Source organism: Hippopotamus amphibius, chromosome 6, assembly GCF_030028045.1.
Source record: "Hippopotamus amphibius kiboko isolate mHipAmp2 chromosome 6, mHipAmp2.hap2, whole genome shotgun sequence".
Taxonomy (NCBI): Eukaryota; Metazoa; Chordata; class Mammalia; order Artiodactyla; family Hippopotamidae; genus Hippopotamus; species Hippopotamus amphibius.
The window spans coordinates 8,615,718-8,638,428 of NC_080191.1; the positions used below are offsets into that span (position 1 = coordinate 8,615,718).

Consider the following 22,711-nt stretch of genomic DNA (forward strand, 5'->3'; position numbering starts at 1 on the left):
GTCCCACTACTGACCGTGCTAAGTGTACACTCTCCAGACTCATCTCTATCAGCCTATGCCGAAGGGTCAAGAGCTCCAAAAGTTTGGAAAACGTATCCAGGAGCAGCATATGAGAATCTTGGCCTTGGTTCTGTCCTTCGTCTGCTGCAGACTTGAGTGCAAGCAGGCCTATCTCCCCCACGAGAAAGGGACTGCCCATCACTTTAGCTGAAAACAGCTGAAAGAAAACAGAATAGTTTTTAAAATACAAAAAAAAAAAGAAAAGAAAAGTAATTTGACGTATTAGGAAAACTATGTCAGCAGCAGAGACTCTGGATCCAGAGTTCCTGGGCTAAAGTCCTAGATCTGACACCAAGCTGTGAGATTTGGTGCAGTTTATTCAATTTAGCTGTCTCTCGCCTTCCTCAGCTGTAAAGTGGGCGTAAGGATAATAACAGCACCCAACAGGAACTCACAGATCATAACTGTATCACAGGCTTGTTGAGAGGGCTGAGCTAACATGTGAAAAGGTGCTCGGTCCATAGTATTTGCTATTATCATTATTATAAATGTTTTAAGCCAAAATGACAAAGATGTCCTAAGCAGAAATAGAAGGCTCTAACATATTTCAAGTATTTTAGTGGCTAATAATAATAATAACAATTTCTTATAAATGCTAATTGAAGTTTTAAAAATTTCAAGTATTTTCATGTATATGAACTCATTTTTACTTTCACAAGATCTCCATGCTAGGGGGATAGACATCACGGACACTATTATTTCCATTTTATCAGTGAGGGCTCTGAAGCAGCACTGAAATTTTCTAAGGTCACACAACAGTACCAAGAATAAACTTAGGTTTATACCAAACTGCCTCTACAGTGCTCCTCCACTCAGAGTCAGCCCTGGGTGATGTGTGAAGTAACCACATTGTTTTTTAATGTCCTTCTGCCTTGGATGCCTCCTCTGCTCTGACATTTTTGCTACCCGCTAATATACCACTCCCAGCAAGGACCCAGTTTGAGGACCACCCCCGTCTGCCTTTCCTGGTTTGGCTTCCCAAGGGTAGATCCACTTATCTACCAAAGGCCTTGCCTACTCAAGGATGAAATTTCTAGACAATTAAAGTCTTCCAAAGTGATAAAGAGATTTTTTAAACTACTTTCCTGCTTGTTTTCTAAGGGCAATACCTGCCCCATTTTCTATCCCAATATAAAAGATTAATCTGAATATTTATCATTTCTAGGTCCCACTTTGAACACATTTCAAAAATAATAACAATTAAAACTGTGTGGGGAATTCCCTGGTGGTCCAGTGGTTAGGACTTGGCGCTTTCACTGCCGAGGGCCAGGGTTCAATCCCTGGTAGGGGAACTAAGATCCCATAAGCCCTGTAGTGCAGCCATAAACAGAATAGAACAGAACAGAATAGAAGAGAAGAGAATAAAATAAAATAAAATAAAATAAAATAAAATAAAATAAAATAAAATAAAATAAAATAATAAAATAAAATAAAAGTAAAATTGTGTGGCATCAATGAGAGACTAGATAGATTCCCCAGATATTCACTGTGACTTATAAGAGAAGTAAAAATACATTTAAAAAAATCTGATACCATAATACAACGTGGTAACAATCCTCAACAAATGGTAGTAGGATACGTGGCTGGCATCCTGGGGGCGGAATTCTGTTTTGAGCCATACCTTACACCACACACCCACACACACACACCCACACCCACCCACACACACACACACCCACCCACACACACACACACACTCCCTCTCTCTCTCTCTAGGTGGAATACTAAAAGGAGTTAAATATTTCTGAAATAAGATAAAAACCTCAAGAAAGTAGAATAAAACAAGACAAATATGAAACATCTGGAGGACATTTTACTTTCTGGATTTAGGAGGACAGAAGAAATCGCAAAGATAAACAGATTTGACTATATGAAAATAAGTTTCTGTTAAACAATAAAAAGGCAAATTGGGGAAAATATTGGCAGAAAATACGATGGACAAAAGGGTTAAAGTTTTTTTTTTTAAGAAGAGCTCATGTAGGGACTTCCCTGGTGGCACAGTGGTTAAGAATCTGCCTGCCAATGCAGGGGAGACAGATTCGAGCCCTGGTCTGGAAAGATCCCACGTGACACGGAGCAACTAAGCCCGTGTGCCACAACTTCTGAGCCTGTGCTCTAGTGCCTGTGAGCCACAGCTACTAAAGCCTACGTGCCTATAGCCTGTGCTCCACAACAAGAGAAGTCACCACAATGAGAAGCCCAGGCACCGCAATGAAGAGTAGCCCCCACTTGCCATAGCTAGAGAAAGCCTGTGTACAGCAACAAAGACCCAACGCAGCCAAAAATAAATAAATAAATAAATAAATAAATAAATAAATATCTAAAAAAAGAAGAAGAAGAGTTCATGTAGGTGGATAGGAATGACATTAGAATTCCAAAAGATCGATAAACTAAGGGAAAGAACAGAAAATTCATAAAAAATACAGCTAGTAACAAGACATTTGGAAGAATATTTAATCTCAACAAATAGCAAGGAAAGAAAATTAACAGTGCAATGCCACCTTTATATATAATGTGTATATATTAGCACGGGCATTATATGCTTACACCTAATGTAGGTATAGCAGAACTGGAACTCCTATACACTATCGGTGGTATTATAGTTTGGCATGACTCTTCTGGAAAGCGATCTGCCAACATGTATCCAAAGACTTAAATTCTGTTTCAGCAAATCCACTTCCAAGAATCTATCCAAAGGAATTGATTCAAAATATGGAAACATCTGTGAGCATGGAGATGTATCTTATAGCATTTTTAATAATAATGAAAAATTGGAAACTACTTGAATGCCCATGATAGGGAAATGGTTGGATAAGTTATAATTCACCACTTTAGGGAATTATGTGGTCAAAAAGGTGAGTGGAGTATAAAGACTATTAGCAATATGGAAGAATATATAATATGATGTTAACTGAGAGAAACAGGAGATAGTGTGTGAAGGATATGATTAGAAAGAACTATGTAGGGACTTCCCTAGTGGCACGGTGCTTAAGAATCTGCCTGCCAATGCAGGGGACATGAGTTTGATCCCTGGTCCGGGAAGATCCCACATGCCACAACTACTGAGCCTGCGTTCTAGGGCCCAGGAGCCACAACTATTGAGCCCGCATGCCACAACTACTGAAGCCTGTGTGCCTAGAGCCCATGCTCTGCAACAAGAGAAGCCACTGCAAAGAGAAGTCCGCGCACTGCAACAAGGAGTTGCCCCTGCTCACCGCAACTAAAGAAAACTCTCGTGCAGCAACGAACAACCAACGAAGCCAATAAATAAAAAGTAAATAAATGAACAAATAAAAATTATAAAAAAAGAACTATGTAAAACGTGTACATGAAGAATACTTGAATTCAGAAAAATAATGGTTACAAATGCATTTGAGAGGTTATATTGATATTTCGGGTAGTTTTCTGTTTTCCTCTTTTGCTAAAATTCTAAATTTTATTTTTTGATCAACTTTAAAAGAAACTAAAAAGTTTGGGCAGGAGAAGATAGGAGGCTGAGACAGACCTGTGGAACAGATATTTTTGGCAGCTGGAGCCCTTGAAAGTTCCTTCATCTTACAGCAAGTACCCATACAGAATAAGGTCAAACTAGAAACCCAGGCTCAACTGTGATAGCCTTAATAGAAAAAGAAAAGAATTAAAATCCAGTTACAAACACCATGTAAATCACTGGGCCACAGTTTGAACCACAGAGCATTAGAGCTGGAAGGGGCTTTAGTGCTCATTGAGCTCACCTCTACCTTCCTCCCCTCAAATATACAAAAATAATGTTAAAAAATAGGCAAGTAAGGCTCAGAGTCACACAGCAAGTTAATGGCAGGTCTGAACTTGAGTCCAGGTCACTGACTTCTCACTCAGTGCTGTCTCTCCTCTACCAGATCTCAGCTCAGGACAAAGGAGTACAGTTAGGAAGAGTCTTAGAAAGAAAAAAATTTAGTTAAGAAATATATTTTTAAAATATAAATAATAAACCAGAAAATATTTTCCCCATACCTATGTACATCTCCCTTTAAATTGTAACCGTAGTTGCATCCCAATAAATTAGAAACTTTGCCCAAAAATGAAAAAAAAAAAAATGTTGGCAAGCCCCGGGACTATGATCTGTCTCTGGCCAAATAGGGGGGATAGAGCCAAATGTAAAAACAAAGCTAAGTAGTAACATCTGGGAGGAAACATTCTCTTTGCCAAGAACCCACCTCCCCCTTCAGAGAACCTACATCTTTCTGGGTCTGTGTGCTGTACCAGGACTCGGGCTTGGCTGGGGTGAGCCACACATCCAGGGCCAGCTGCAGCACGCGTCTTTCCAGCAAGGTGAGGGCGCTGGCTGATGTGGGCCTGCAGGTGTGTCGGGCCTCCCTGAGGAGGTGCTCAAGGGCTCTGGGGATGCACGAAGCCAGGCCCAGGGAAGGGTGGAACTCCAGCAGGTAAATGTTTTTCAAAGCTGGGCTTAATGAAGAGAAACAATTAATGACAGTTTTACACAATGAAGCACTTGATCTGTTTCCGTAGATATTTGGATTTTATATTTCTCAAGACCAATAAAATACTCTAACAATCCAGGACATTATAAAAAGCTGGAAGCTCCACAGGGTCTCAGAGGCTGTCTGGGGAGCCCATCAGGTTACACAACATACTTTTTGCTTTAATGTGAATCTTCTTAAAATTGGAAGACATAGTTTACTCCAAAAGCCAATAAAAATAAGATTCATTGTAAGTCAAATCATTATGCTGTATACCTTAAATTTATACAGGGCTGTATGTCAATTATATTGCAATAAAATTAAAAAAAAGATTCTAAAATTACATATGGCAAACCTGTCAACATTTCAGTAATCAATATTTAGCCAAATATTTGAAAACAAAATAACTTAAAAGTGTCTAAATATTAAACAAATACTTTCCATGACTATTTCTATTTTTCACCTGATTCTTTATCCCTTGTTTTTCCCCCAAAATGATAATGGATAAAGACAGTTTTTAAGTTCTGTGCACAACTGCTGAGATCATTCATGTTTGCCAAAAAAAGGTTATATTTTATAAATGAATGAGGCCAGAAGTGATAAAACACTTGTCTGTGTTGGAAGTAAAGGAGACAGCACCAGTCAAGTCAAGGGCCCTTCTATGATTACACAGAACTAAAGAACATAAATGCTTCTTAAACCCATGAGAATGGGATTCTTCTTAGTCCTAGGTCTTAGAAAATACAACCCTAAGTCTAGAAAGGAATCTTGTCAAGTAAATATCATTTGCTTTTGAGACTATTCTGACATGTTTTAGTATCCACATAGTCCTAGCATGTTCTGCCAAAAACCACTTCCTGATCAGTAGATGTCTCAAACTTACTACAGTGAAAAAAATCAGTCCTGAGAAAAGTCTTTGGAGAAAATGCAGTCTTGTGCCTGGAGCTCCCAGGTTCTTTCTCAAGAGACAAGGTTACAATCTCAGCTATGAAATCCCATGGCACCCTACCATGGGATGCCTGTTCATGAGATGATGGACCAAGATGACATTGTAGCCCACTGTGGCAATCTCTTACTGCAAGTCTGCCTGGACTGCTAGACTACACACTTCACAGGAGCATAGGGCCACGCCTGCCTTGTTCATTCTATGTCCCCAACTCCTAGCATACTGCCTGGTACATGTAGATGCTCAAAAAATATTTGCTGAATATTGAAAGGAGCTGGTCAATTTCTCCAGCCATTTGGAGGCAACAGAGAGGTTGTGATCTTGGGTTACACAGACCAGCTTGGAGCTTGTCACCAGCTTCTTGGTTCCTCTGTATGCTTGAAGCCTGGAGAGGAATGGTGAGGGGGAATCATACTACATGTCAAGGGGGTGACTTCATGTACTCTCTCTGAGTGAGCTCAGGAAATTTAACCTGCTCCTTAAAGGGGGGGGGGTAGGGTCACAAGATGAGTCTGCAGAAACCTTTTTGTTGACACTTGCTAGAATAAAGAAATTCCTTTTTTTTTCTGATTGTATATTTTATTTTAATTATTTAATAGTTCAAATATATTAAAAATTAAACTTGAAACAAAGTATTTCTACTGAATGCTGCTGTCTTACAAGACACAGTGTGCTCTAAATAAATGCATCTATAAGAAATTCCTTTTTGAGAAATTTTAAGTACATCCATGTTTCATGTATGTTGGCTTGTGTGGCATCTCCGATAAATCCTCTGACAGCATTTCAAGAGCAACAGGGCTTTTTTTTTTAAGGACTTTTCAAGGGAACGAAGATTCTGCACCCAGTGGCATAAGTTTAAATTCTAGCCTCCTATTCTTTATTTACAAAACGAATAGATACTATGTGAAGGAATCCCTCTTCTGTAGCTTTTATTTTTATTCCTCTCATCTCCAAACACTTGAGAGGTGCTTTGTAGAACAGTATTAGACTTAACATCATAACCTTAAATTATCCAGAAATTAAATGTAAAATGTCTAAAGAAAACACCAACTTACCAGCTATTATTGATGGAAATGAGTTGTTTGCAAATTATATTAAGGGGAAGTCCAAATGTATTGCTAGCATCTGGACGGCCTTCTTGCCAAAGCCTCTGGACATACTCTCGCTGACACTCTATCTAGAAATGTCACATAAAAGTTAAAATTAGGGAAGTTAAACTTTCCCATGAATATGAGTTATGAGCCTTGGCATGACAAGAGCAGAACATCAGCCCTTTGCATCTCTTCATTATTTGACTAATTTTCACCCAGACATGGGTTTTAGGGATTCAGCACATAGAAACATGCTTGTCTTTCAGTTTGAGCCAATGGTCAGCCAGGAAAAGCAAAGGTGACCAGCTTCAGGCAGTCTTAACAGGCACACAGAAACTTCTGTCAAATAACTTACTACAAGGAAAAAATTCTAAGCAGGCCTAAGGTAACTGTACTGCAACAGTCCTTATCTCCTAGCTTTTTCCTGGAGGACATAGACTGTGATCATTTCCTGTACTGTCCTAGAAATAGTTGGAACCTTTTAAAAAATAAATATAATTTTACACATTAATGTCTTACAAAGGGGTAGGTATAGTCCTTCTTTTACTATAAACTCCGTGACTGAATGAAAACAGGTTGTCAATTCTTTGTGGATCATTAAATGTAATTAGGATTGGAAACCTCCTTTAAGACTATAGTTATGTTTGGAATTCAACAATGTAAATAAGCTTACAAATAAACATCTTGTACATGCTGCCCTAGAAAACCCAGATTCTGGACCGGCACTGAAAAGAAAACCCAATTTTCAGTTCTGGCCAGTGTTTTCCATTCTCTTCTCACATGGAATCTTTTAAAACTGAAATATACTCACGTGCTGGTTGAGGATGCCCCTCACCAGCTGCAGGTGAAGCCTCAGGCAGGTGCATTCCTCTTGGTAGGCCTTAATGAAGTAAGGGCGGCTCAGATCAAACCTTGGGCACCTGTGCATGATGTCAGTGATCACTTGCGCTAAGGCAAACCTCTCCTCAGGGTCCAATGCATGCTGGTAGGCTTCAAAGTAACTGTCAAGAAGCTGCAAATAAGGTTTATAGTCAGGGAATAGGGCCCACAAAAGAGAGGTGAGCCCCTACCCATTCTATGCTTTGGAAAGACCCCCCCCCGCCAACAGGAGAGAGACAGCTCTGAACCTTTGGGTACCGGCCCAGGGTGGGCAGCCACAGCACCAGTGCAATACGGACCAAGTTAGGGGGGGCGAGGGAAAAAGCACTTATTTCACCTCTGTCCTCTCTTCCTCTGCTCTCCACAAATAGAAGGATTGGGGGGGGGGGGTAATATAATGAATAATATAATATCTAATAATTATAAGCTCCAATGAGACAGTGCATTCAGTGTCACTTCATCAAATTCATTATTTGCCTTTTTCCACAGACCCACTCTCCCTCCCCCATTTTACTCTATCACCAAAGGTAGGCAGGTGGCCTCCACCCCTCTTCTACATCCTCAGCCCCATTTATGACCCTTTAATAGTCTGCCGTAGGTTCACCTATGTAGAATGGCAGGCTGAAGATGAAAGTCCCCTCTAAAAGTAAAGGCATTTATCCTAGATCAGACTCCACTAGAAAGGGTCTATGTACAGAACTCTCAAGAGCATCGAGGGAGCTTCTGTTTTAGTGGAGTTCACAAGTCTTTTCTAAAAATCAAAGAAAGCTTCCACACACTAACCACTGAAGAGGGTTCTTAGTGTGGGAGTTCAGAAAAAGATGCTCTTTAGGTTGCTTTTACATTTGCTTATGAGCTTAAGGAATTTCTGTCCTGTGTATAAATTCTAATTGTGCATAATTAGTCATGGTGCTAATCAGACAAAGCTCTTCAGAGATCACTGGGCTGGAATCTCAAACAGGGACCTAAGGGCTGATGTGTAAGTAGTTCTGAACAATGTAATTACTGTTTTAGGGTTGTTTTAAAATTTTCATAGGTCTTAGACGCACTTGTTTTTGGAGACCCTGTCCCACATTATGTCAAATATATTAAAACTCACATCCCAATCCATTTTTTTTTATAAAAATGTTAAATGATATTTATAATCTTGCTTTTCAAATTATTTGGCTATGAGCGATATATTTCACTAATGATTGGCTATGATTTCTGGGTAGTATGGACTTGAGAATTCTTATGAAGTGAGGAAATCTGATCTATACATTGTTTTCAAATGTAATGAGACGTTTACAAGAGCTCAGTTAAAGCTTTTACATTTTATGGACAAGTCATTTAAGTATTTATTGGTATCTATTTTGTATTTTCTTTTTGTATTTCTAATGCACTTTTTTTTTCTCTGCCTCATATCGCACTTATTTTCAATGGTCCCTGAAAAGCTCTTAGGTCCTAAACGCAGAGTCTACATCACTTGATGGATAAATCAGCTCTGACTGAAAGTTTCTGAACTTTTACTCTCACTGAACCAACATCCCCCTCCCCGGCCTTCTCTGACCCGCTCCTCCAGTGGAGGTTTCACGCTTCTGAAAGGCCTCAGCGCCCAGGGCAGCGGTATCACCAGACACGAGCGTGCCCAGTGTGTGCATTTAATTGACAGCAGGGAGTGGACTGTGGAGCCTGCAGTTCCTACCAACCCGACAGCCTAGCACACGTTGAGATGCTTTAGAGAAAGAGCATTTTTTTTTTGTTTGCTTGGGTGTTGGTCTTCCTGGTGGTTTGAGGCCAGAAAGCCAGCCCACTTCTTAACAAACTGAGAAATTTCCTAAAAGGAGATAAAGAGCCCCTTTCATTGTGTGGAGTCCATAGCTCAGAATGCAAGACCAGAAAGAACTGAGCGGGTGTAAGCGCTCTCTGAATATAGGTGGCAACGGTGCAGGGGGCAGCAGAGGAACCAAGTGGCAGGAATGGCCAGGAGTGTCTCCATCTTGCAATAACGACTCCTGAGGCTCCCAAGGAGGTAAACATCTGAGAATCGATAGCAGACTAGGAATCAAATACTGTCTTAGTAATAAACGGCCAGTGTCTGAGGGCTTCGGTGCTAAGGCTGGAGGAGGGAGAGCCTGGGGCACTTTAATTAGCACCCAGTTTTGTAGGATGCCCTTTGGGGAACCTTGGTTCAAGGGACTTTGGGTCAACCGTAGTATAAAAAGGATAAACACCAGGAGAGGCTAAAAGCTTAGGACACAGAATGTGCTTCACGGGTTAAAAACTCACATACCTCAGAGTGTGAAATGAATGAGGGTTCAGATCACTTGCTTTTAAGTGAGCCCCAGGGAAAATGGAGCAAGCGGGGTGATCTAAATGACCTTATCCCGTCCACAGAGCTCTACTCAAGAACAGCATTCAGTTATTAAATAGCAGAAGACAGCAGAAACAAAGGCGTGATGGGGTAAGAAGGGTGTCACTCAGTAGCCTTGGGGAAGATTAGGAAAGAAACAATAACGTCCCTAAATCCTTCTCCACGAATTTAAACCTTTTTGGCTGGGCCAGGGCACTCCCAGGAGCTGGTTTATAGTATTTGTATTGCCTTGACCTGTTTTGTACAAGGAGCCCTATTGTTAGGTTATTTGGCAGGGGAAGTCTGTGGGGAGGGTTCTTGCAGGTGACGCCAATCTGTGATACCAGGTTGCAGAGGCTGCTGCTAAATTGCCACGATCACTTTGTTGTTGGTAGGATTACCAGATTTAACAAATAAAAATACAGGTCATCTGGTTAAATTTGAATTGCTGATTAACAACCAATACTTTTCTTGGTGTGTCCCAAATACTGTCATATTTTACCTGGCAACCCTAGCTGTTGAGAAGGAAAATGTAGCTCTTTTTAAACGGAAAACCTTTTTTGAAGCTTTGCCCTCCACATTGAAAAGCTCTCAGATGGCCCTTTGCATAATTTTATTATGAATTCCTTCTCAACTGGGGTAGGACCGTGATCGTCCTGTCTCACAGGTTCTACTTATTATCTGTTTGCTAACTGGCCCATTTCCATTTAAACTCCGGGCTGGTATTTGTCTAAGAAGTCTTTCTAGACTGCCAAAATGTCACCTGTGTATGTCAAGGGCCAACTCTCACGCAAAATAATATGTAGTACACACTGACGATAGGCATCAAATATTGGAGAAAATAGAAAAAGAGCCTGAATGAATAACCTCAAACCATACTGTGTTTATATATATATATTTTTTTTTTTTAACTTCAGCCTCTTTTTATTTCTTGGATTTAAAAAACGTTTAAAAACAGTATTTTTAGGTCAAATGAAAGTGCAAAACAGAAAATCAATGTCAGACACATCTTGTCACAGAATGTTTTGCCTTTTTTTTCAGTGCTCTAAACACTAGTTCAAATTACCCTGAAAATGTGCCCTCTGGTGGCTGTGCAGAGAATTAGCAGTTGGTATAAACGTCACTTAGGAACTGGTACAGCTGATGCCTGGCTTCTGAGTCTCTTAATCCACCTAAATTCCCACCAGCTCTATTTTTATGAGTGTTTTACATAATATAGTTACTTTAAGGATCTGAGACAACTGGAATGTGTTTGAGCAATTCTTAACTTTAGTGATTCCAATATATTTAACAATCAAAAACAGCTGAGGACACTTGGCAGTATAATCAGTACTGGGGGAAATCAACTGTACTTTTTATGAAAATCTGATTTATCCATTAAAAATAGGCTCTTTCGACAATTTCTGATTTAGAAGGCCACATTTTCCAGTTTTTGGCACAGACAGCTCCGTTTCTATAGGGAACTTAATCTCAGGGTAGAAAGGAGGATGATATTTTCAATGATTAAGTTAAAGTAATTTCATGTACTGTAGAAACTAGTGGACAGCCCTGGTAGCTTAGCACAGAATGAACCCTAGGCAAAAGTGAGGAAAAATTGTTTTCTTTTTTTTATTACTCTCTGCCTTTCTATTCTTCTCTACCATTGAGTCCTGCCTGCGGCCTCCATAGAAGGCCTAGAAGAACCGAAAGCGGAGGTAGGGGGAGTACAGAAAAGGGGGGCTGCTTAAAACTCACGTCTGGACCAATAAACTTCTGGAGTTTGAGGACTTTGTATTACTTACATTTAATGCAGCCTCTCCAGCTTCTACTTAGGAGTCTAAATCTCTCATTTACTCAGTTGATCACAATTAGGTTCTAATTGGCAGATCAAGTTTGCAGATGCAAATTCTAGAGGCCAGTTGTCTTTAAAAAGAGGAACAATGTTCAAGGCCAAGGCTTGCACCCTTTAAGTACAGCCAGTTGTTTTCAAACATTGGGTGACCTACATCTCCATGAGTAACAGACCAGAGAGTCGATGAAATGGTAAACTCTGTATTCTACGAGAAAAACAATTCAAAGAAAAGAGTTCCACTTCCCCATCCTCTGACCACATCACAGGGAACTATAACCTGGCTTCCATCTCTGCTGCTCTTTTGAGAGAGCCCTACAAAGCTGGCAACGACAGCCTGATGGCTGACCCCACGGTCTGGTTTTCAGGACTCACCTTTCTCGATGTTTCACTGTACTCTACACAGGTAACCCTCCTCTCCTAATTAAAACGCTTTTTTTCTGTGGGCTTCCTAACACTATCCCTTTCTTTTTATCTGCAGTCTCTGTGGCTGCTCCTTCTCGTTCCTCTCATGGATTCTTGTTCCATGACGTTCCCCTTCAATGTATGTAAGTGTTCCCGGGACCCATTTCAGACATCTCTGGCTTTTCCTAGTCATTTTGATTCATTAACTATGGTTCAATTTCCACATTCATACCACAGCTCATACCTGCTCCTGAGCTACAAACCTACAGCTCCTGCAAAACACTCACATCTGGGTTTTAGCAAACTCTCCTCACATGCCTTGTGTCCTAGACTCAATATTACTTTCCCCTCTAAAGAGGCCCCTCGTCTTTCATTCTGTTTCAATTAGCAGCCTCCTCTCTGAACCTGAGGAAGTCATTTTAACTCCATCCTCATTCTCTCACTCCAGCATCCAGGCTTCAAATCCTATCATCTCCATTTCTGGAAATCCTTGCCCAGCTGCTCTCACCCACCCACACGTGGCATACTTTTCTAAAGGCCATAATGAGGTCAGTCAGTTTGTCTGTGTTTAGGGCAATGAGGATTGTCCCTGACAGGACAATTAACACAAATGGAATCGTCATTCACTCTCACTAAAAGCACACATATTATACAGGGACCTAAATTATACAGCCCTCTAACAAATTTCCCTTAAGATAAAGTCATATCCTTTACATTTTATTTTTTGTAACAAAGAACCACAGCAAAGAACATGAAATTTATTACTCACATCCTTACAACTAGCTAAGATTATTTAAATAATTATTCACTTTATTGGGAGCTGCCCTGAAAGACCCACTGGGTTTAAAAAAATATATTGGGTTTTATAAGAAGGTTTAATAGCTGTTTTGTTTTTTAGGCAAAAATACCTGGCGCTTGTTTTCTAGAAGAGTTGCTTCCCAAGTCCACATGTCGTACAGCACAGCAAGTCTGTCCACACCTACATGGGCCCATCCCCAGTCCTGGTCAATATTTGGCTTGCTGCCCTCTTTTTGACCTGGGAGAGAAATGGATGGAAATGACCAGAAACAGGCCTCTCTGTGAAGCTATTCCTAGTGGAAATGGACCCTTCAGATTGTCAGCTCCCCCTCAGGAATGAAAACACTGACTGGGTAACTGGGATTCCTAAGAATCGGTTAAAGAGCCATGGGCAAGACTAGACCTTAAGTTCATACTTGCTGACTTCTAAATCAACAGAGGTTTTTGTTTTTACTTTTAGTTTTAAAAGACTAATTGTAGAACTACAACCAAAATTCAGTTAACATGAAATATTTACTAAAATGTCCTCAAACCTGTAACTTAAAGGCAAAACATATATTTCTCCTTCTGTAAAAACCGGCCCCTGGTGGTTTAACAACAAACCCAGTTTAATCTGCTGTATCAATTGATGCCAGCCACGTGAAAAATTTTCAGGGAAATTTCTAAGATATTCCTTAATTATGCCGGTTACTAACTTAATAAGTGTAATCATTGCCATTATTCAGCTGAAATATTTTCCCACTATAGTACTGTAAGTGTTTTCACTGTCAACATTATTATTGCTTAAAATTTTAAGGGGTCTATTTCAGAATAAAATACTAAAAATGAGAGATTTTCAGGTTTAATAATTATCAAGCATATGATGGGGACTGAACAAGAGAAATTCTTTGGTCAGGAATTTCTCTAGCAGCAGTTGGGAAATCATTTCACAATGGATGACTGCAGAGTCACTAGCTCAGTGAGAAATGTTCATGTGACTAAGTATTTCAACCAAAGTAAGTTCTCAGCAGCTGGAAACAGTTGCATTGTATTGTAAAGTAATATCAGAAAAAATGATGCATTAGTATGTACGATGACCAGTAACGATAAAACCTGAGCTGAAATTAAATGCCCTGGAGTGTTGGATGCCAGCACTACATCCCATGATTCAGATCCTAAATGGTCTGTAGCAAAGACAGAACAAAGAGTTCAACCTAATACTAAATTAATTCTGTCTGGGATCTGAAAGGTTAATGGTCCAACATTCTTAGAGCAGCATTTTATAACAATATGAATATGAATTATGCTTAACTGAAGTCTACATATATTACAAAATAGCACAAACTTGCTAAATTTCCCTCCAGGCATTGCAGTGTGTCTAGAAACTCAAAGTTCTTTCCAAATGCAATGCTAATACCGTCATCTTATTCCAACAGGAATATTCTTACCTCATCTATTTCTAAAATTGGATAAATCTGAGTGATGCCAAAAAGAAGGGAGAATACAGATGATGGGTTATTTGATTACCCTGACTAATGATTTCTCTCTCTGGGGCTTGTCTGGCATTTTCTCAGCCAGGTCTTTTTGCATCCTGCTAGTTCTCTGTTAGGAACTCAGGAATATCTCTGCTTCTAACTTCAGTTTCCCCAAGGTCAATCACCTTTTTTGTCACTTAGAAAAACAATAATTAATTTCACTTGCTTACGTTGCTTCCCTCAGGGCTCTGCATCCAGTGGGTAATGTAGAAATGCCACTGGGCAACCAGAAGAGTCTAAACAATGGTGAGGATTATAACCAAGTTACAGTCTCCAATAAATGAGGGACCTGAGCTGGAAACAAAACTGTATCCTTTCTAAAGTGGTGTGTGTTGGGGCGGTGTATGGGCTTATTGAATTTTCAGATACTATTGTATATGCATATATATTTTGAGGTGGGAGGTGTTAAGTAGAGTCCTTAGTGGGTTTTGTCTGTTTGACTGGTTGATTTTTAAAAATCTGACTTCTGACCTTTTTCTTTCTCAATGTAATGGCTCGCCACGAGCAGCAGTTCTGTCTCTAGTTCCTTCAGATCACTCAAGGCTTCATCATACATGACATACACTCCTCGCTGGTCCTGGGTGTGGACGTAACCAGCGTCCATGCTGTAGTAGTCATCCTGGTTCTCCACTTCTGAGAACTCCATGAATTGGACGCTCTGGACCTGCGAAAGAAAGCCAAGCCTGGAAGTTACCGAAAGAAGGAGAGTTATATTTTGCCAGCCCAAACGGACAAAACAGCAGGCTCTGTTCCCACACAGTGGGCTGTCAGCATGGAGCTGTAGACGTGATGAATACATAAAGAGCTTTATGTAGAGAAAAAAAAGATATTAGCAAAGAATTCAGGGAAGGGTAGTTCCTACGATAGATAGATAACTAGCTGATTGTTTGATGATTAACTCAGGATTATCTGGAAAAAGGAGGCAATAGAGCCAAGTGCTAAAGGTGGTCTCTGAAGCCAGGGTGCCTATGCTCAGGTCCTGGCTCTGCCAGGATCTCATCTTAGGCAAGTCCCTCAGCTATTTTTAGTCTCCATTTCCTCAACTTTAACATGGGTTGTGACAATCATTGTTGTAGGGAGTATATGACACCATGTGTATGAGGCCCTCGAGATCTATAACCATTAGCTGTTAAAGATATTTTTCTTTTAATCTTATAAATACTTCTAAAATGCATTAACGCAATCTCATGTCTTAGTAATACACTGGGTTGACTGTGTCCTCCCAAAATTCATGTCCACTTGAAACATGTGACTGTGGCCTTATTTGGAAATAGAGTCTTTGCAAATGTACACAAGTTAAGATGAGGCCATAGTGGATTAAGGTGAGGCCCAATCCAATGACTGGTGTTCTTATAAAAAGAGGAAATTTGGAGACAGATACATAGGGGAAAAGGCCACGTGAAGGCAGAGGCAGAGATTGGAGTGATACATCTACAAGCCAAGGAACACCAAGGATTGTTGGCAACGACCAAAAATCAGAAGAGGCAAGGAGGATCTTCCCCTGGAGGCTTCAGAGATGGCAGGACTCTTGATTTTGGACTTGTGGTCTCCAGAATTATCAGAGAATAAATTTCTCTCCCAGTTGTTGTGAGCCACTCACTTTGTGGTACTTTGTTATGGCAGCCCTAGGAAACTAATACAAGTAATTTGAGTACTCCAATCATAATTTTATTTTTTAGATGACCAAGGGCCTATTGCTTCCTGAGAATCATTATTCTAATAATAAGTCTCATAATTTCAAACTTCTCTACCCATCTCCCTGCCCCCGATGCCCAGCCTCCCTCAGTCTCAGCTGACGCCCCTCCACTTCTCTACTCACACACAAACCCACCACACCCTCGCCCCTCCTCTCCTGCTCCCTCTGCACTGTAGGAGTCAATTCCACTCCCCTTCTCTAAGCCCATTCCCTCCCCCTCTGAAACATCTCTTCTCCTCGGACATCCAACTCATCTCAACCAGAGATTTCCCAACTGACACTGAAACATCCTCACACCCTTCCTCAGGTTCCACTTTATGTCTCTCCTCCTTCTTACAGTCCAATCTCCTAAGATGTCATCTGTACACACTGTCTCCATTTCTTCACCTCCTACTCCTCATCCATTCCCATCTGGTTCCTGTCTCCCTCAAGCCACCTGAACCATTTTCACTAAGACCAACAATGCCCTTTGCTCCACATCCAGCAGACTTTCTTTAGTCATCTTATGTAATCTCCCGGGAGCATCTGACACGGTTTAGCACTCCCTGCTTACTGACCCACTCTTTGCCCCGGCCTTCTGGGACTCCACATTCTGCTCGCTCGCACCAATTTTCCAGCCATTTCTTCTCTATCAGGTCATTAAACGGTGGCCACAATCCTAGGTCCCAGTCCTAAGACCTCATCTTTTCCTGCTATAATCCTTCCTTAGGAGATAGTACACTTTCACAGCTGAGATTACCATCTTTAGACAACTTACTCCCCAATTTATACCTCCCATCCAGACCTCCTAGAGCTCCAGACCCACATATCCAGTTACCTATTTAGCATCTGTTCCTGGGCATCTCAAAGGCCCCTCAAATTTAACATGATCAAATCGTGTGATCTTCCCCACGAACTTAGGCCACCTCCAGCTTCCCCATTTTAGTAAACAGCACCACCACCCACCCACTTCCTCTAGCATGAATCATTCCTGATGTCTCTTTCTGCCTCACCCTACAAGTCCAGTCTATCACCAAGTCCTGTTGATTTTACTTCCTATCTCTCAAATCCATGCAATTGTCTGCATCTCCACCACCCACCACTCTAGTTCAAGCTGTCATTATCTTGCACTAGGACTAGTCTAGGAACTTCTAAACTGGTCTGGCCTCTTAATTGGTCTGTCCACATCCCCTCTGGCCTGGGTGTATTCCCCCTTCCATTTTACTCACGACTGGCAGAGGATCTTTTAGAAATGGAGTTTAGATTATGTTATCCCTTCTCCCCTTTAATATCCCAAAAGGCTTCCCTTTGCTCACAGAACAAAACAAAACTCCATAAAAGGACCTACATGGTCTGGCCCCTGCCTATCTCTCTCCAGTGGTTTTGAACCAAATGTGATTTTGTCCCTCAGAGGATATGTGGCCGTGTCTGGAGACATTTCTGGTTGTTATAACTTGCGGGGGGAGGTGCTACTAACATCTAGCAGGTGGAGGCCAGGGATGTGTCTAACTATCCTGCAGTGCATATGACAGCCCCTCACAATAAAGAATTATCAGGCCCAAAATGTCAATAGTGCCAAGGGTGAGAAACCTCAGGCTACTTCCATTTTGTATCACTTTCCACCTGGATCACTGTGTCCCAGACATTCATGTCTTCTTTTGATTTCTTGTGGGTGCCATGCTCCCTCTGGCCACAGGTCCTTTGCATAGGCCATCTATCTATCCCCTCTTCATGGAATTGCTGGAGCATATGATAATTCTATTTTTAATTTTTTGAGGAACCACCATACTGTTTTTACACAAGCAGTTGCACCACTTCACATTCCCACCAACAGCACACAAGAGTTCCAATTCCTCCACATCCTCACCAACATTTGCTATTATATATATATATATATATATATATATATATATATATATATGTATTTTTTCTTAGTTGTTATATTCATGAGTCATTTAAACTATGGAACCAATGGATCCCAATCTTTTATCCCCCATCTATTCGTTCTTATAACATAGAAACTTTAAGTAACCAGTTGTTGGATAGAATCCATTTATCTACAAATTTTAATCAGTCATTATACCCTGGCTCTCAGGATTCATGTCATTTGGTTTGTGTATGTGGCATTGCCTATTGTATAACCACGGAATCCCTCTGGAACCTCCACAAACAGGGCAGATGATCACCTGCGCGAATGGTTAATTGTCAATACCGGAAAGGTGGATGGTGGGGACTCTGTGGGCCCTTTCAATTTTCTGGCTCTGTATCAGTTTTTACATGCTGTTGTAAGTGTACCAGGTGATTAAATACTTAATCTCTCTGAAGAGACTCCTCTTTAATGAGTTGCTCAATCAATTATAGATTTTTAATTATTCAAGCTGAAACTTAGAAATCTTCTAATAAGTAAAACTATGAGCATTTCTAAGTAATAGTTATGGTTCATAATATTCCATCAAGAAGATATTTCATTGTTAAATATTTTTCTGGTAGGTGGTTGTTTTTGGTTTGCTTTGCTTTTTACTATTCTTTTTTTTTTTTTTAATATAGATCTTTTCTGTACTGTTTTTTGGTTTATTTATTTATTCATTTTATTTATTTATTGACTGTGTTGGGTCCTCATTGCTGCACACGGGCTTTCTCTAGTTGTTGTGAGCGGAGGCTACTCTTCATTGTGGTGCGCGGGCTCCTCATTGTAGTGGCTTCTCTTGTTGTGGAGCATGGGCTCTAGGCGCATGGGCTTCAATAGTTGCAGCACATGGGCTCAACAGTTGTGGCTCACGGGCTCTAGAGCACAGGCTCAATAGTTGTGGCGCATGGGCTTAGTTGCTCCATGGCATGTGGAATCTTCCCAGAGCAGGGCTCGAACCCATGTCCCCCGCATTGGCAGGCAGATTCTTAACCACTGTGCCACCTAAGAAGTCCAGCTTTTTACTATTCTTTAGGCATAAAACTTTTTAATAATTAGGAGCTTCCTTTGACTAGGAGCTCCAAAAGTGAACATATTGTTTTTTTATGAAATGATAGGTACCAGTGGAAGACAGAAATGATGCTGAGAAACTTACACATCACATACAAAAATTAAACAGTTTGCTTGGATTTATAAGCTAGCATGTTGGCTTCTGTTGGCATTTAGCTCCTATAGCCTGTTATGCAAAATGAGCTCTCCTCTGAAGAAAAAAGGGACAACTTAATGTGGCATGCTTTATCCACTTTACTGGAAAAGACCTTTCTTTACCAGTGTTCTTGTACAGGGGAGTTTTCTGAGATTTTTAAAGAAATGGTTACTGGATTGAATTCTGAAACTGATGGAAAGCAATAACAGTGTCAAGACACTGACTGTAATGCCATCATCTATTTAAAGGGTCTTTTTTCCCACTTTCCCGACTCCCAGCTCATTGTTCAAGCCCTTTATATAGACACACATATCTCTTTTCTTTCCCTCCCTGAGTTCCTGTGTCTGAAATGCACACTTATGTCCATAGGAAATGAACTTTGAAGACCAGATGGCCAAATTACTTCATGTAGGGTTATGGCTCAGTCATTATAATATTTCCTTTTTATTTTAATTTCTTCCACAGCCATGTGGAAGATCTTCTTTCTAATGTTTTTGTGGTGTAGAGAGTTGACCCTTCAATATTATTCTTGGAAGAGTGGCAAGAAAAGGAAGGAAATAATTACCTGTTTGGCTAAGGTATAATCTGATCTTTGGGATGATTCATGTGTTTTTAAGTCTGCAAATTAACGGATACCAAGATAACTATCTGAGTTTAGTAACTATAGGAAAATTGGTGCCCACCATTAATTCTTTTCACTCTATTGGTTTCTGCCATCACTTGTTAATAAAAAGTTTAGGCCTTTTGGCAATGTACACAATACTTCTCTGACTAGGATGCCTTTTTCTTAATCATCTTTTCACGAATTTCAAATAAATCCTCCTCCTCCTCCTCCTACTACTGCTAAATCAGTTTAAGAACTCATCAAATTTTGTTGGGTGAATGACTCAATCCTTCAGCTACAATCTTTTAAAAGGAAAATAAAAAATATCTTCTAGTTTCCACCTCACCTGCAGAGTGATACTTTTTTTTTTTTATTGGAGTATAGTTGCTTTAAAATATTGTGTTAGTTTCTACTGTACAGCAAAGTGAATCAACTATACATATACATATATCCCCTCTTTTTTGGATTTCCTTCCCATTTAGGTCACTACAGAGCATTGAGTAGAGTTCCCTGTGCTATACAGTAGGGTCTCAATAGTTATCTATTTTATACATAGTATCAATAGTGTATACATGTCAATCCCAATCTCCCAATTCATCTCACCTCCCTTTCTGCCTTGGTATCCATACGTTTGTTCTCTACGTCTGTGTCTCTATTTCTGCTTTGTAAATAAGATCGTCTATAATAATTTTTTCAGATTCCACATATATACGTTAATACACAATATTTGTTTTTCTCTTTCTAACTTACTTCACTCTGTATGACAGTCTCTAGGTCCACTCTGTCTCTACAAATGACCTAATTTCATTCCTTTTTATGGCTGAGTAATATCCCATTGTATATATGTACCACATCTTCTTTATCCATTCCTCTGTTGATGGATATTTAGGTTGCTTCCATGACCTGGCTATTGTAAATAGTACTGCAATGAACACTGGGGTGCACGTGTCTTTTTGAATTATGGTTTTCTCTGGGTATATGCCCAGGAGTGGGATTGCAGGGTCATATGGTAGTTTTATTTTTAGTTTTTTAAGGAACGTCCATACCGTTCTCCATAGTGGCTGTATCAATTTACATTCCCACCAACAATGCAGGAGGGTTCCCTTTTCTCCACACCCTCTCCAGCATTTATTGTTTGTGGATTTTTTGATGATGGCTATTCTAACTAGTATGAGGTGATACCTCATTACAGTTTTGATTTGCATTTTTCTAATCATTAGTGATGCTGAGCATCTTTTCATGTGTTTGTTGGCCATCTTGTACATCTTCTTTGCAGAAATGTCTGTTTAGGTCTTCTGCCCATTTTTTGATTGGGTTGTTTGTTTTTTTGATATTGAGCTGGATGAACTGGTTGTATATTTTGGAGATTAATCCTTTGTCAGTTGCTTTGTTTGCAAATATTTTCTCCCATTCTGAGGGTTGTCTTTTTTGTCTCGTTTACGGTTCCCTTTGCTGTGCAAAAGCTTTTAAGTTTATTAGGTTCCATTTGTTTTTGTTTTTATTTTCATTAGTCTAGGAGGTGGGTCAAAAAAGATCTTATACTTATCATTGCTATTTTACCATAGCTATTTTTTCTGCACTTGAACAGCATCATATACTTTGCAAAGACCTTTCATTTATATTGTCTTCTTGTGACCTCACAACTATTCTGTTACGAACAGAACCTTTCTTTTGTTCAACAAACATTTGCTAGATACCTACTATGTGAAAGATATATATACAACTCTCTACTTCCTTTTGCCATCTGAACATCTATTAAGAATGGCAAAGTTTCAATGCCCTTAACCAAGATCCTGATCTTCCCAACAAACCTGCTCCAACCACATCTTAGATGATGGCAACTCCAAATTTCCAGATACTCAGGCCAAAACTTTAGAATCAACCTTGACTTCTCTCTTTCTCTCATATTCTACTTCCTAACAGCCTGGAAATCATACTGGCTATACCTTCAAAATATATTCAGAACCTATTTCTCATCATGCTGTCTTCCCAGATGCATTGTCTCTAGTTTGATCAATGTAATAGCCTCCTAACGAGTCTTTACTCAGCCCTTCAGTCTGTTCCCAATACAGCAGCACAAGTGTTAAAATGTAAGTCAAATCACATCGCTCTCCTGCTCAAAACTCTCCAAGGGCTCCCCTTCTCACTCAAAGTCCTCAAAAGGATCCACAAGGCCCTACGTAACCTGTTCCACTCTTCCAATCTCTCTAACCTCATTTCCTAACAATTTCCCCTCATTCACTCTAGCTGCACTAAGCTCCTTGCTGTTCCTGAAACACTGCTGGACATGGTTCTGCCTCAGCGCCTTTGCACTGGCTCTTCCCTCTGCCTGGCACTCTTATCCCAGTCAGTCACATGGTTTGCTTCCTGATTTCCTTCAGGTCTTTATTCAGATCGTTCCTTCTCAGTAAGGCCTTCCCTGATCACCCTACTTACACCTGCAACATCCCATCACCAACTCTCTATCCCCTTTTCCTTCTTAATTTTTCTCCACAGTTTCTACCACCATCTTCACCAATCCACAAAGGCTAGGTTATCCTGTGATAAACAACCCCAGGCTCAGTAGCCAACACTTAAATTTCTCACTCAGGCAGAGCCCACTGTAGGACTAGTTGCTTTCTAGGCCTCTTTCTTCTGGCAGTGACCCAGGGATCCAGGATGTTTCTATTTTGTGGCTTGACACATGACTTCTACTGGCTGCAGCAAGGGAAGAGAGCTGGAGGGTCATGGATTGGCTCTTACCTGCTCTGGACTGGAAGGGACACATGTCATTTCTGCTCATAGCCCACTGACGCCCCCCAACTGAAAGGGCCTAGGGTGTCTGGAAAAGCTTTGGTGTCAAACCATTAACCATTCTATATGTGTTACTTATTTACTTAATGTCTGTCTTTTTCCATTAAATCGTCCCATGATGGCAAGGATTTGTGACAGTTTTGTTTACTGCTCTATCCCTAGTGCCTAGTATATTTATTGGTCAGAACAGCTGTGGGGTGAATGGGCAAATGA

General features: G+C 40.3%; 1 protein-coding gene across 1 annotated transcript in view; it reads right to left on the reverse strand.

Moving 5' to 3' along the window:
- The window catches only part of LOC130854855 (uncharacterized), a 45,495-nt gene extending 23,018 nt beyond the window's left edge, over positions 1-22,477 (reverse strand). The window contains exons 1-7 of the mRNA XM_057737739.1: positions 22,448-22,477; positions 14,785-14,977; positions 12,910-13,037; positions 7,369-7,569; positions 6,522-6,643; positions 4,278-4,506; positions 15-217 (exon numbers count right to left, since the gene is read on the reverse strand). Of these exons, the coding sequence (XP_057593722.1) occupies positions 15-217; positions 4,278-4,506; positions 6,522-6,643; positions 7,369-7,569; positions 12,910-13,037; positions 14,785-14,977; positions 22,448-22,477 (1,106 nt within the window). The remainder of the gene's footprint in view (positions 1-14; positions 218-4,277; positions 4,507-6,521; positions 6,644-7,368; positions 7,570-12,909; positions 13,038-14,784; positions 14,978-22,447) is intronic.
- Positions 22,478-22,711: the final 234 nt, after the last annotated feature.